General features: G+C 44.3%; 2 protein-coding genes across 12 annotated transcripts in view; both read right to left on the bottom strand.

The window, feature by feature from the left end:
- Nucleotides 1–13,666, bottom strand: part of NEDD4L (NEDD4 like E3 ubiquitin protein ligase) — a 291,147-nt gene that overhangs the window by 110,334 nt on the left and 167,147 nt on the right. The gene's annotated exons all lie outside the window — the stretch shown is intronic.
- Nucleotides 9,010–11,338, bottom strand: LOC143804587 (uncharacterized). The gene has a single exon (XM_077282827.1). The coding sequence runs from the start codon at nucleotides 10,270–10,272 to the stop codon at nucleotides 9,016–9,018; it is 1,257 nt and encodes a 418-aa protein (XP_077138942.1). The 5' UTR covers nucleotides 10,273–11,338; the 3' UTR covers nucleotides 9,010–9,015.

The raw sequence follows: 13,666 nt of genomic DNA, 5'->3' as shown, positions 1-13,666 counted from the left end.
GTTCGAAAACTCTCAAAATCGGCACATCAGTAAGGCTCTTAATACCCCACTAAATGATATTATCCTGGTAAACCCCAATTTTAAAAAGAGGTTGTCCCATCTCAAAGTTAATTGCCAAATCGTTAAGGTTTCCACAGCTGGGAACCAAGAATGGGGATTTGGAATGTCTTGGTAAAATGGAGTGGCGGTGGCGCATGTGTAGAGGCTTTGCTTTCCACAGAAGAGTCATAGAAAATGAATAGATTGGCGGCATGCATGTACCACCGCCGCTCAATTCTAATGATCTCTGCAGGTCTGATTGCTGGGACCACCCACTCATTCCAAGAAGGGGGCTTTCAATGGTAGGACGAAGCAGTGACCCCACAGTCTCAAAGAAAATGAATGGAGCATGGGAGGCACAAATTCTAATGGGGCATTACAGAGCCCTGTTCTCGAGAAATGGTTGCAGTCCAAGCAGATGGACCACCAGTGAGAAAGCGGATGTTCTAAAGAGGCTGGTGGAGTCCAAAAACGCCCTGCAAATTTTGAAGTGTGCCTCCTCTTGTAAAAGCGTTTTCCAGCATTAATGACAGTCAATAAATGTCAAAGTAAAGGGTGGACAACCCAATAGTGAAAATTTGTGTTGTCGCACAGGGGCCACTACCACCTCCAAAGCAGCTTCTGTCCGACACACTATTGAAACTCTTCATGCACAGGTGTCTCTTCTATCTGTGTCAGCCCCCGAAATAACCTAGCTGCTGAATTCTATGCCACACTGTATATTTTATCCTGTGCTCCATGCCTGTCTGTTGGCTTCGCCGCAGTGGTCAAGTGCAGTATGACCACTGCAGCCAATCACTGGCCTCGGCAGGCATGCGTTCCCCAGTTCGGCATGACTGCTGAGGCTAGCGATTGGCTGCAGTGGTCAAGTCACATGGGTTGACAGCATCACCGCTGAAATTAAGAGCACGGAGACCATTAACGCACTAGAGCACATTCCTCTAGTCAGTAATGGCTATTTTATTATTTGACTTCATCCAATTCGACTAATTTTTAATGATACTGGAAAACACTAATAAGAGGAAGAAACAAGTGATAAAGCCGATATATAATGTCCAGGTTTGAGGTATTTCAATGTTCGCTCCATTGGTACATTAGACATGGAGCCGAGGGCTAAAGGGACAGGACTCCCAGAAATAGTGGGAGCAAGTTCAGCCGAACCTGGGGTGCTCCTCTCTAGGAGGTCCAAATACCTAGGGGAACTGACTGATGCACCCCCAATACTGTAGCATCACTGTCCTTAATGACACCCCACACAAAAATCAACACATACAATATATTGTACCCCATCACCCACAAACATTATACCTAAACTTCAGCTGCTTCCTCACTTCTCCATGGTCCATAATGAACCAACTTAGCTTTAAATGACACGTTGACCTTTGGAAATTTCCACTCCAGAGCCGGCTACATATGCCGCTTGGATAATATTTGTCGCTTATTATTGGTAGACCTTTATTCTACATCTCGAACGTTGACTCTTAAGTAATTATAGTTGCCTCCCAACCGTCCTAAATCAAGAGAAGGACAGTCTTAGATTTGGGGAGCTGCCCCAAGAGGTTGATGGCATGTCCTGCTTTCCTATTCACCATTCCTGTGCCGTCTGAGGCTGGGAGCAGGAAGAACGATGACTTCACATCACTGCGCCTGCTGTGCCCAATCACATACAGCTCATTGTGGGTACTGAACACATGCATATTCTTTTTTTTGGCAGTGGGGCGACTGAGGGGCAGAATGGGCACTGTTCTGCATCATACTGTGTACTGTTGGGCATCATACTATGTGGGATAGAATATGCACGTCCATTACATTACACGTAAGGGACGTACTTTGGGGGCATCATACTATGTGAAGAATACACTGTAGGGACCTTACAGTGGGGGGGGGGGGCATCAGATTGTGGAGCAGCATACTTCATGGGAGCCATAAAAGGGGCATCAAACTGTGTAGTGACACTTAGCAGGCTTCATTATGGGCACCATTTCTTTGTGGGCACACACAAAGTACTGGGTAAGCTTACGGATATAGATTAGATTTGTCCCCCCTTTCCAGAGTTGGAAGGCATGATTACATAGTGATACAATCGGAGATAGACTACAAGCATAACTGACCCCACTCCAAAGAGTATCCACATATGACAAGTGTCCGCATTTGGGCAAGATTGTTTCCACTCCATGTATAAGGACCAAGACTGTAGAAGTTACCGAAAGTTTTGGAAGTCTACGCCCCTTCCCTTTTGCTAGGAATGGCCTATATAGCATTTGTGAGTCAGTGTCAGGAAGGTTACAGAACGGCACAAGATAGAGGCGGTGACTACAAGCATGTAAGTGAAAGGCAGGAATGTATGAAATGTTGTCATATTGATTGAACACTCTGGCTTCAGCAGCTGCCGCCATTCCTGGGTTATCAATGACCTAGGCTGGAATCCATGGAATATATTATGGGGCACAAAGCACTTTCCAATATATCCAATATACAGTATGTCAATGCCACGTTTGAGTCACTGCAGAACATCCCAACCCAGCTGGCACCATACCACTGTCAAGAAAAACTCTTGGGATCCCAGTGACTGTGATCCGTAGGACATTGTCCCTGGTGGCAGCAGGCACTTGTGACGGTATGGTGTACACCACTATTTTTTTTTTATGGAGCATCACCTGTCGATGTGCCATTTTGATAGCATCCTGTCTGTGTACCATTGTGAAGGTGTCCACAATGTCCGTAGGCAATTATGATGCTGTGAAAATGCGAAGGCATACTGTGTGCCAGTACGTCACCATTCAACTTGCCATTGTGTTGGCATCTTGTGTCAGAGTGATGGCGTCCAGTGTTAGTAGGCGACTGCTCTGGCATTTTAATAGTCAACGAGTCATTGTGATGGCATCTTCGGTATATCATTGTCCCATTAACCTTGGTACCAAGGCACTATGTGTCGGGTTCCCAATTATTAGCATGAACGCTACACGATCAAGTTCAAACGTGATGAAACAGTAAGTGTTCGTGTAGAATTTCTTCTTGTCGAGACCACAACATGGCATGGGAAGTCTTGTAGCATAGCCTATGCTAGTGGCGTGGGAGAAGGAGATGGCAAAGTACCTAAAGGAGGTCTTCTCCAACCAAGCAAGTCTCCAGCTTTCTTACTCTAGAAGTGCTTTTTGCATTCTTAGGGCTCCATACACCACATGGCGGCCAACATAAGAAGAAACCGTTCTTCAAGATTTCCAACTTTGGCAATTAATACACAAAGGAGAGGTAACAACCCCAATACAGATATCTGTAGATGGGCATCTCTTAATTAAATAGATGGGCATCTCTTGATTAAATTTCACAGCTGAAAGTTTGGTCAGCATTATACTGTGAAAAAAATCTAAATAAATAGCCAAAGTTTTACAATGTGTACTTGTCAAGAGAACTTTTCAGAGTTCATTACCCTTATAGGTGCTCTCGTAATCTGCTGGGGAAGGCGGTGGTCAAATTGATTATCAGGTCCCCTTTTGGAAATCCCAGGTTCTTCTCTAGGAGAACCAACCTACATGGAGCTCCTAGTTCCTCTGGGATGGTAGGCCAGGTGGATTGCTGGGGACACTATCCTCTCTCCCTAACTTTCGGCAAGGTGAATCCACCAATCCTTAACCCTCAGTTTTGGCCTTCTGGTCCAGAGGAACAAGTGACAAATTATTAGGGAATCTCCTTTTGCAGTGGGAAATAGACCTATTCACTTTTTTTCTGACAGTGTTTACTTTAAGTGTGCGTGGGTACAGAGCAGGTACCTCCAACATGGGGCACTAGAGTAGTACAGTTGTTTGGCGACAATGGGCAACACAGGTAAGAGTGGAGCAATTCTGGGCGCACACTCCGACCAGACAATGGCATCTGCCCTTTAATCGAGGCTGGTGGGTGACACAAACCCTATAGCCACATAACTATTAGACCTAAATCTCTTTTAGGACAATTCCTTGAAGCCTAAAGAACAGATCTCTACCTGATTATAACCGAAAAAACTCCTTTGTAGTGATACTTTTTATTATTACTTCAAATATTCGAGCTTGTGTGAAGTATTGGCATCATTCTCTTCCTGCTGCTTGTATGACTCCTGACTAAAAGAGAAGGTCATAAATACTTGGAGGCTGTAGGACTACAGACGCCCCTGTGAATGTTTTACTGGAGCAGCTGCTGGCCGAGCATGCCCACGAACGTCACCCGGTGCTCAGTCCGAGCCCGCTGTGCTACAGAGGAAGCGGAGGCTGCCCAGGGTATCATCATGTGTGTATTATACCAAGAATCACGGCACTGGCAAATCCCCCTGATTCTGCCATACTGCTCCAGATTATTTGCCCCACTGTCAATTGTCAAATATATCTCTTGCACAGTTCTTTTGAGGGGTTTTCGAGGACTTTTTCCGACTTTACAAGGACGTAGGGTTCATTCTAAAATAAAGAAAGTTTCACTTTCCACGTCAGTGGCCGACAGAATCGGAAGTGATTACGTCCTAGTTGTGTCCGCCGGGTCAGTTGACTCATGGACGGGGCGTCTTCACTTCCTGCGCCTCTCCGTTCTGGACATACGGCCCTTTCTTACCTGTATATAAATCCAGTCATTTTTGCCAAGTGGACATGGTCTGCAAATCTTCTGTTCTCGAAGACTTCACCCACTTGGCTAACAAGACTAGATTTATATGCTGGGAAGAAGGGACAGAATCTCAGGAACAGAGAGGCGCAGGAACAGAAGAATTACAACACCGGAATCAGGAAAACAGGGACAGGTAAAAAATGTACATATTTTTGGCAAGTAAAAGTTTCTATCTAATGGAAATCATGGGGGACTTTGGGGTTGTAAAGTGACAGAAAACTTATTACATGGTGGCCATTCCTCTGAATGACTGACATGTAATACTATACTCTGGGTGATCCACTGATTGATGGTTATTTTGAAAGGGGCGTTCACCACCGTTGTGGCAAAATTGGAAGCCCATGGGCACAAAAGCTAAATCTTCAGCAGGGGTCCCCCCACCCCCCCAAGCAGGACCTGTTTGCGGCTTTGGACGTGGATGCGGACCTCCCTATTCTCTTGGTCCCTTGTTGCACCAATTATATGTCCGCCCTTGCCCCCAAGTATCACAAGCCTTTCCGAGTCTCTGGGTTCTCACAGAGGCCAAAAGGACCTTTTGGGCCCAGGGGCAACTCCAACCCCCGGCACCCACTATAGTTATGCCCCTGGATTTGCACATGCCCAAGTTTTGGAGCCCCAAAGATGAAACCATGTAAACTTTTCAACATTAGGCATTACTTTTTTTTTTATACTTGACTCATTAGAAAAGTGAAAAAGTAATGGGTACAATGTGACATAAAAAAAAACAAACAACAAAAAAAAGTATTCAGCAGCCGATGCGTCACACAAAGAACAAGCGTGGTAGAAAAGCAATTGTGCTGCCCACACTTTCCGCACTTATCAGCTTGATTCTGGATTTTTATTTATCTGCCGGTTTACGACGCCTTTTCTTATCATGTTAACTATAAATCGGTAATCACAGATTGCCAAGCACAAGCAGTTTTGTTCTGTCGGGGCCCGCGCGGCCGGTCTGGAGAAGCGCAATAATGGAACAGGTTCATTCAGGGCTCTGACTAAACAATGTCGGCAGAAAGACGCCGAGTACGACGAGAAAGCGAGCGCGCGTCGGGGAAGAGTAATGAGAGGACAACATCACAATGTGATATCTGCAGGGTCCGTGAAATATGAAATATTAAAGGGATCCTCGCAATGTTTTATGACATCTGTTGCAAACTTATGTATGAATACAGGACCCGTAAAGTGTCTGCAAATATGGTCATTTTTTCTCTACTTTTTTTTTTTTTATTACTTTTATTATATAATCAAGAAAAAGGGGGGCAATATGAACTTTTAGAAGTTTTATATGTTTTTTTGTTTTTTTTTAATATTTTCTACTGGTTTTCCTAGGGGATGTGAACTCGTGATCAATTGTACAATAAACTGTAAGCCGTATTTTGCCAAACTACTGCCTTCGGCAGGCCCCCCGCTACCGTGACAATGCCACTGATATCCGGCAATCACGTTATGGGAGAGGGTTATGGGCGTTTGGACAACTTTCCCAATTTTCACAGTTGACAGCGGCATCTAAGAAGTTAAAGGGGTATGCCCATCTCCAATATCCTATTCGAATATGTAATAGATGTAATAATAGAACAAATTACTCCAATTAGAAATGTATAGTTCTTCTGATTTGCTATGTCTCTTACCCCTTGTGCAGGTCATTGCAGTAGCTTAGTAGTTGTCACCATGGATACTTAACAGCTAACTGTCACTATATGAGTGGTCGTAACTATGGATACCCAAGCTACTGCAATGCCCTGCACATTGGGTGAGCAACATAGCAAATCAGAAGAACTATACTACATTTCTAATTGGATGTAATTACTAATATTATTATTACACCTACTACATAGTGATAGGAACTTGGAGATGGGAATACGCCTTTAAACTGCCACAAAAGGAGCTAGCGAGACTCCATGCATGCAGGCCGCAGATCCACCATCCATTTATGACAGATGTTGCAAAGTGACAGAGCAGAAAGGGCCCCCAGGCACAGTGGGCCCCGGGACTTGCCCTGCTTAAAAAGATGCAGGTACATCCTATAGAATCAAGCGTCCGTCCAGTCACTATACCAAAAAATGTTGGGGATGCAGAAGCTGCACTCCCATCTATGTACTCCTGAGAGTTTTACTATACAGCAAATTATCCAGATATCAGAAAGTAATTAAGGGATTAAGGGGGCATTAAATTGGAGTTGTGTGTGTGTGTTGGGGAAGGGGGCAAAAAATAATAATTGAGGAATGGGACCCCTCTGAACCACACAGATGGGAGAAAAGAAAGTGACCATCGAGGTAAGAACTTAAAGTGACAGGGTGAACAGCTGCAGGATTCATCTCCATTTCACTGTGAGCGAGCAGGAACACCCACAAGGAGTATGCAAGGCGCCGATCAGTGTCCCCAGGCCGTAGGTCCTCACAGTTGGACCGCAGGTATGTGCGCTAGTAAACAGCCCATCAACCTTTCAAGGAGAAAGCCGCAGGAAGGGAAGCAATCTGTCAATTCATAACGTAATTCCGCCACATCCGGGGCTTGAGGCGCACGGTGCCTCACACCTCAAACTGGCCCTGAAACAACATATCAGATGCACTTGTCCTCAAATCCACAGGACGGCCATTTCTAGAACACTATACACAAACACTCGCTGAATCTGACCTTTGCTCAATGCAGTCGTAGGCAGCGCCGGAATGGGATACCAAGGGCCCGCTAGTAAAATGGTCTTTGGGGGCCCACTGTTCATTTTTAGCATATCCTTATATATAGTAATTATCTTTGAAGTTTGTTAAATGAATGATCTCATGCTTTGTCTGAAAATAGTGAATCAAGTGTATTATGTCAACTACTGCACATATAGAGTGGGACCGATCCTAAACAGCAGCCTACCGGAGGATTCTCCAGCTCCCCTGTGGGCCAGTCCGGGCTTGGATGCAGGAATAAAAGACAAAAAATTAATCTATAGTTCATGATTATTCTTTTTTTTTTTCCCTTTACTGCACAGTTTCCACAATGTAGCACCATTTCTCAATAACCGTTTTGATTACATTTTGATTATAAAAGTTCTATCTTAAAGGTACTGTAAAAAAAAAAAAAAAAACGTCACCAAAAATTCTTAGAATGGTGGAAGAAATTAAGAAACTCGCCAAACTCTTGTAGCTCCCAATGCAATGGTGCCCGATCCTCCAACATGTCTACGCCCTGCTTCAGCAATAACCCCTGCAGCCAATCACTAGCCACAGCGGTCACTTGTCTCTGCTTTAGGATGGCACTGCTGTAAAAGGAAGTAGAGACTGGCGGGGCACCAGGCAGCATTGGAACTGAATTTTTACGGAAGATGGGTTTAAAGGGTTTTTTTTTTATGCTGTAAGATCATTGCTACCACAATTTATCTAAAGACACATTTTTTTTGCTCTTATTTTGGACTCAGACTATACTTTATATTTCATGTTCTATTCAAAACGTTGGGGCCTTGTGTTTATAATCCCCCGGTCTCCAATCAAAGCCATAAATCAGAGATGGAGCCATGTATCTGCCATCCATTTTGCCGAGTTCAGACAGAGGAGCCTTCCATACGAGTTGGCTCGGTTCATCGAGAGTCGCAATGCACCTATAAAGGCAAAGTCAATAGCACATTCTTCTTTTTATCGTCTCTCCATCTCCTGCCTATATAAGAGGCCTTTGAAGGAGCTTCTGGGACTTCCAGACGCACGGAGAATAAACACGATACATGGAAAGATTCCTCCTTGTATTATGCAGCCCCAAATAGGGAGTCGGAAGACCAGGAGGCTCTGAAGGGTGTTGGGGTTAAACATAAAATGAAGGACTACCAAAAGCCTGGGCATCCTTCAGACAGAAGAAAAATTACCCCCCCCACCGTAAAAGCCATGCAAGTAACGCAAAGAGATTTTAGCTATTTATACGACCAGAGGATAAAAAAAAATTCACTTGGAAAAGCTTGGCGACAACAAATATGGCGGCCAATATCGATCCCTCTTACCCAAGGAGTAGTCAACCGTCCAGAACAGTTAATCTGGGAAACAATTTAGACGACTACAAAAAAAAATAGTTAAGCCATGAGAACACCCAGGAAACTGGGTATCAACACCGTCAAGGGGATATTGGCCACTTTACTGGTTTGTTGGCCAGAAACAGATGTCACCAAGTCAAGATGCTCATGACATCTTAATTATTTTTCCTTAAATTTTTTAATGTTTAAATATCCAATCCATATTTTTACTATTTTCCAAAAAAATACTACATAATATTTATAACTTCTCAAATTATTGACCAAGCAAAAAAATAGTAGAAATCGCCGAAAGGGATGCTACATTAAGGAGAATAGCTGCAACTAGATACGTATATATGTACCGTAACTTAAAAAAAAAAAAAAAAAACACGGACAGAAGTATATCCACAAAGACTAGCTGTGTAGCCCTCCCCCAATACAGGACACCTGTTACTTACCGTGTCATTTCCGGACGCTGATCCAGAATTCCCAGCAATATTTTGCCCCTGGTCGCTATTTTGCTCTTCACTCCCACGAGTGACCAGTATCCTAAAATGTGGCTGCCTAACATTTTGCTCTGGTCTAATTTTAAACGAGCACCCCTGTCCCAGCAAGGGTCTTTCTCTGGAATCATTCTGACAATTGTCGGTAAAGTCCTGACTACAAGACCTGCGTTCGGTATTCACCCCGTTCTCCACGGGGTTGATGGTCTCCAGACGTGGTTGCAGTGGGTAGGAGGTACTCCTTTCCAGTCGGATACGAGGATAGCGAACCAGTCGGTCTCCTTTCGTACCAGTAAACCCAAAATTATACTCTCCCCCCGGGCTACAGTTGGTAGCCTGAGACTGCTGAAGTTGGAAAACAAAACATCGCTTCCCAGGACTTCCCGAAGTGTCCGGAAGATGCTGTAGTGACCAACGTCTCGGTTCGGCGTTAGATGGCTCATTTTGGACAACATGGCTTGGCGATACCAGCCTCACCTGTCGAATGTCGGGGCTGAGAGTCTGACTGTTAACTCTAACTCCACCGATGTTTTTTTTGCTCCACTTAGGTACATTGACCTCTTCTTCTCCATCGGTAACGTAGCCAATAAGCCCATTTTGGTCCCCAAACTGATGGCCGGCAAATCTTGGTGGGAAGGAGATTGCCCCATTGACATGTAGCTTCCCAGACTCGTATACATGTGGAGGAGAGTTGCTAGGGGTATCCTGCGGGGTACTTATGGTGGAGGAATTTTTTCTTACAGCAGATATGTAATGCTCATTGAAGTCCTCGAATCCGCAGGAAAGTACCTCTTCCGAGTACTCTGTAGTCTCGCACTCGTCGGCACCGTCGCTTTGCTCTTTCCTCTGGAGAGAGATCTGCATAGAAGAACTTCTCGTTGGGCGCACATCAATGTTCTGCAGCAGCTGTGGAATAAACATAGACGTGCTTCTTTTCAGAGCCCCTTCTTCTTGGAAATCACTATCTTCGTAGTGTCTCGTGAAGACGTGAGTCCCGTTCCTCCTAGGCAGGGTATGGAATGCCATGAAAAGGTCTTCTTCTTTCTCCTGGTCTAGGACGTCCGACTCGGGATCTGTGTTGCTTCTGCCGGAGCCGAAATGAAACCGTAGCCGGTGGGCCATGGTTTAATGACGGGCAGGAAAAAGTAAAAAAAGAGAACGATGTTGCAGTCTCTGCCAGCAGTGAAAACCCAAAAACGTAAACTCCAAGAAAAAGCGTCCCATCTGCCAAACTGTTAGCAGAGCAGTACCGATAGCGACAGATAGCAGAAATAGCCTAAGTGACAAGCAGCATTCCAGGCATGATTGGATAAGAGGAATCAGGGCTTCTACATACTGTCACATAGGGTAGGGTGACGGGAGTCATGTGACGCCGTCCGACCACCCTCCTCACCAGTGGAAGCAAACTTTCTTTTTTTCATTTAGGATTTTTTTTTTCCTCTTGTGTGTCCAACACTGAGAGCCCGAAACGGCATCTTCCCAGCTGCTACTTTTCCATCAGAAACCAAGAAGCAGTGGGAGAACGTTCACATTCGTGGCTGATGTAAATCTAAACCGCATCGTATTCATTGGACACTTCTTTCTTGGCAAGAAAAAAATGGAAAGTTTAAAAAAAAAAAAATTGAGAGAGAGAATCCAGGCGCGTTTCACAGCTACAGTAAACTTTGTGAATTACCTTCTGCAGCTACTCCCGGGCTGCAACAGAGAGCAAGTAGACATGAAAAATAGACGAGCAAAGGGGGATGGAAGGACAGGGGGCGTCCGGCGGTTCTCCCAGTGAGAACACAATATGAAACAGTCCCGAGATGGGGTTTTTTTTCTCTTTATTTTCATTGTTCTGTTTCAATAAGTTTTTAAAACTAAAATGTTAAAAAGTAAAAAGGGTCTGATCACATTATTAAAGGGGGTTGGCCAAGATTGGAAAAAGAAAAAAATGGCTGTTGGATACTATAAACAGCGCCACAGTTGTCCACAGGTGGCATGTGATATTGCAGCTCAGCTATACTTTTTTTTTTTTTAATAGGGATCTGCTGAAAAACAGTCTTTTTAAATACGGAAACCATGCATTCTAAAATTATGTCAGATCAGTATATAAATTCTCCACTAAGTACAGACACTGTGGAAGTCATTTCTCGGTCCCTGGTTAAACCATCTTGATCTTCTGATCTGTCCATTTTCAAACTCCAGCTGTGATAAAGCTGTGACACATGATAAAAAAAAAAAAAAAAAAAACTGTGGGAAAACTAATTCCACAATGTTTTTCAGATGGTTTCCTAAGGGTAGGTCATCAATGTCTGATCGTTGGGGGTGCGGCACCCTGCTCTCCGCTCTATCACTGGACTAGTGGCCGCGGCCGGGTACTGCACATCCACTCCACTATTGTTTTTATTGGGTTCCGATGTGCAGTACCCGGACGCGGCCACCCTACAGTCAATAGCGGTGCTGTCCAGCTCTGTAACTGAGCAGTTGTGGCAGCCACAGCAGACATCGGGAGCAGCTGATTGGCGGGGGTGCTGGCTATTGCACCCCCACTGATCAGACATTGATGACCTATCTAAAGGATGGTTAGTAGTCCAGTAGGTGGTCCTAATCCATGATTAACAAATGTTTCAGCAAAGTCATACAGAGAAGGGTGTCAACTGCTATTTAGGACCGCCTACTGGACTCTTAAGCATTGGAAGATCTGGACTTCCAACAAATACAATACAAAATACAATACAAAACAAAATACAATACAAAATTACACTAAATCTTATCCTACAAATCTTTATATCATTCTGCTCAACATCTCCACCTCTAACATGCGGTCACACATCGGACGACATGCTCAACGTGACAGACTGCATTTAAGAGTGATCTCAGGTCACAATTCTGCGCATGTAGGTCGTGATTGAACCCTTATCCGCAAGTCACTGCAAGGGAATTCCTGTGGAAGCATCAATTAGTCGTTACCCAGCTTTAGAGAAACGGACAACAAAAAAGCAGAACATCCCTTTAAAGATTGAAAAAAACTTTAACACTTTGGGAAATGTTAAGTTTTTTTTTAAATTTTCTATAAATTAAGCCTAAATAATCCCTGCATAAATTAAAGGGTTATACAAGTCTGTAATTTGCACATCCTCACATTGCGTGCATTTCACACTGTCTGGATTCTCCAGTCATGTGACTACTTATGGCCACATTCCAACTAGACGTGCCTGGCCACGCATGTCTAGTCGGCATGTGACCACATGAATACAAATCACAAGCTTGTGGTCACATGACAGCCCGGCACCGGAGAATCCTCACAGCACACATCGCAAAACTTTTAGCCTAAGGCCGGACAACCCCTTCAAGCGTTTTCAAGCTTTGTGCTTGCTGTCAGTGAATGAGAATGCTGTAATTTGCTTTCAGAGGCAGTAACCTTGTACATAGCTAGTCATGCTCTCACCTGATACAACTGTATCCCGTATAGACAAATCTCTCTGCTGGTTTGCTACAGTGTATCAGTCAGGAGTCCAGGATGTTGAGCTCACAGAGCATTGTCTATACTGTAGAATAGTATCTGCTAAGATCAGGACTAGCCATGTACAGGATTACTGAATGGACGTGGGTGTTCTCATTCACTGACAGCAAGAAGAGATCTTGAAAATTGTGAAGGAATGAAACTAAGTAAAAGAGAAAGTTGCAGAACTTTTCCTACAGACGGGTTAACATCGGCTTTTAGAATCTGCAGTGGGTTCAGAGCTGGCCCCTTTATTTCCGAGATCCAAGTTTCAGACAGTCGTGGCAGAAGTGTTCGCTAGTTTTAGTTTACATGACAAGTGCCAAGGTTCAGTACAATCCTGCATTGTTCTATCCGGATCTGGAGCCAACAACACAGACAGTCCGGGTATCGGGCGCATACGAACTGGCAGGACAGGATCACAGGTGCTGTACAGACGACCTTCAAAAAAATCAGGGTCCTTAAAATTTAATTTTTGCAAATTGCAACATTAAAAACAAATTAAAAAAAAAAAAAAAAAAGGTCTGTATTTGCATTTTTTGTTGCTTTGTGCACCCTTCCCCCGCCCTCCCGTCTACAGATGTGAAGCTGTAATACAATATGTGAAGATGCCAGATGGGAATGGATGTGCGCGAGTTTGGTTCTCATGCGACGACGTTTGATATTTGCAGTTGCGTTCAATGGAAACCCGACTTAATTAGAAGATGGACAATTCCTGGAAAATGCGGAGAGAAAGGCAGCACTGATATATTAGGAAAGGTTTCCAAATATTGCAAAAAACCCTCTTAGGGGCCCCCTTACGTGAGTGATATCATTAAAGGGGCTGTCAATTGCTGAAACCATCACCAATTCTGGTAATCGGACCCCTAACGATCCGTTTGGTCGGCAGTTCTTTCCAATGGTCATTCGGCATTTAGAAGTTAGGAGACTACCATAGTTTTCATGGTATAGGACAATCACGTGCACCTTGGAATCCCAAAACCACAGAAGCAGCAGCTAATACCTGCACCATTCCCGGGGTCAGCGCCGCTC

Source organism: Ranitomeya variabilis, chromosome 1 (genome assembly GCF_051348905.1).
Source record: "Ranitomeya variabilis isolate aRanVar5 chromosome 1, aRanVar5.hap1, whole genome shotgun sequence".
NCBI classification, from domain to species: Eukaryota; Metazoa; Chordata; class Amphibia; order Anura; family Dendrobatidae; genus Ranitomeya; species Ranitomeya variabilis.
The sequence above is the reverse complement of the archived record's forward strand: the minus strand, read 5'-3'. Positions and strand labels throughout refer to the sequence as shown.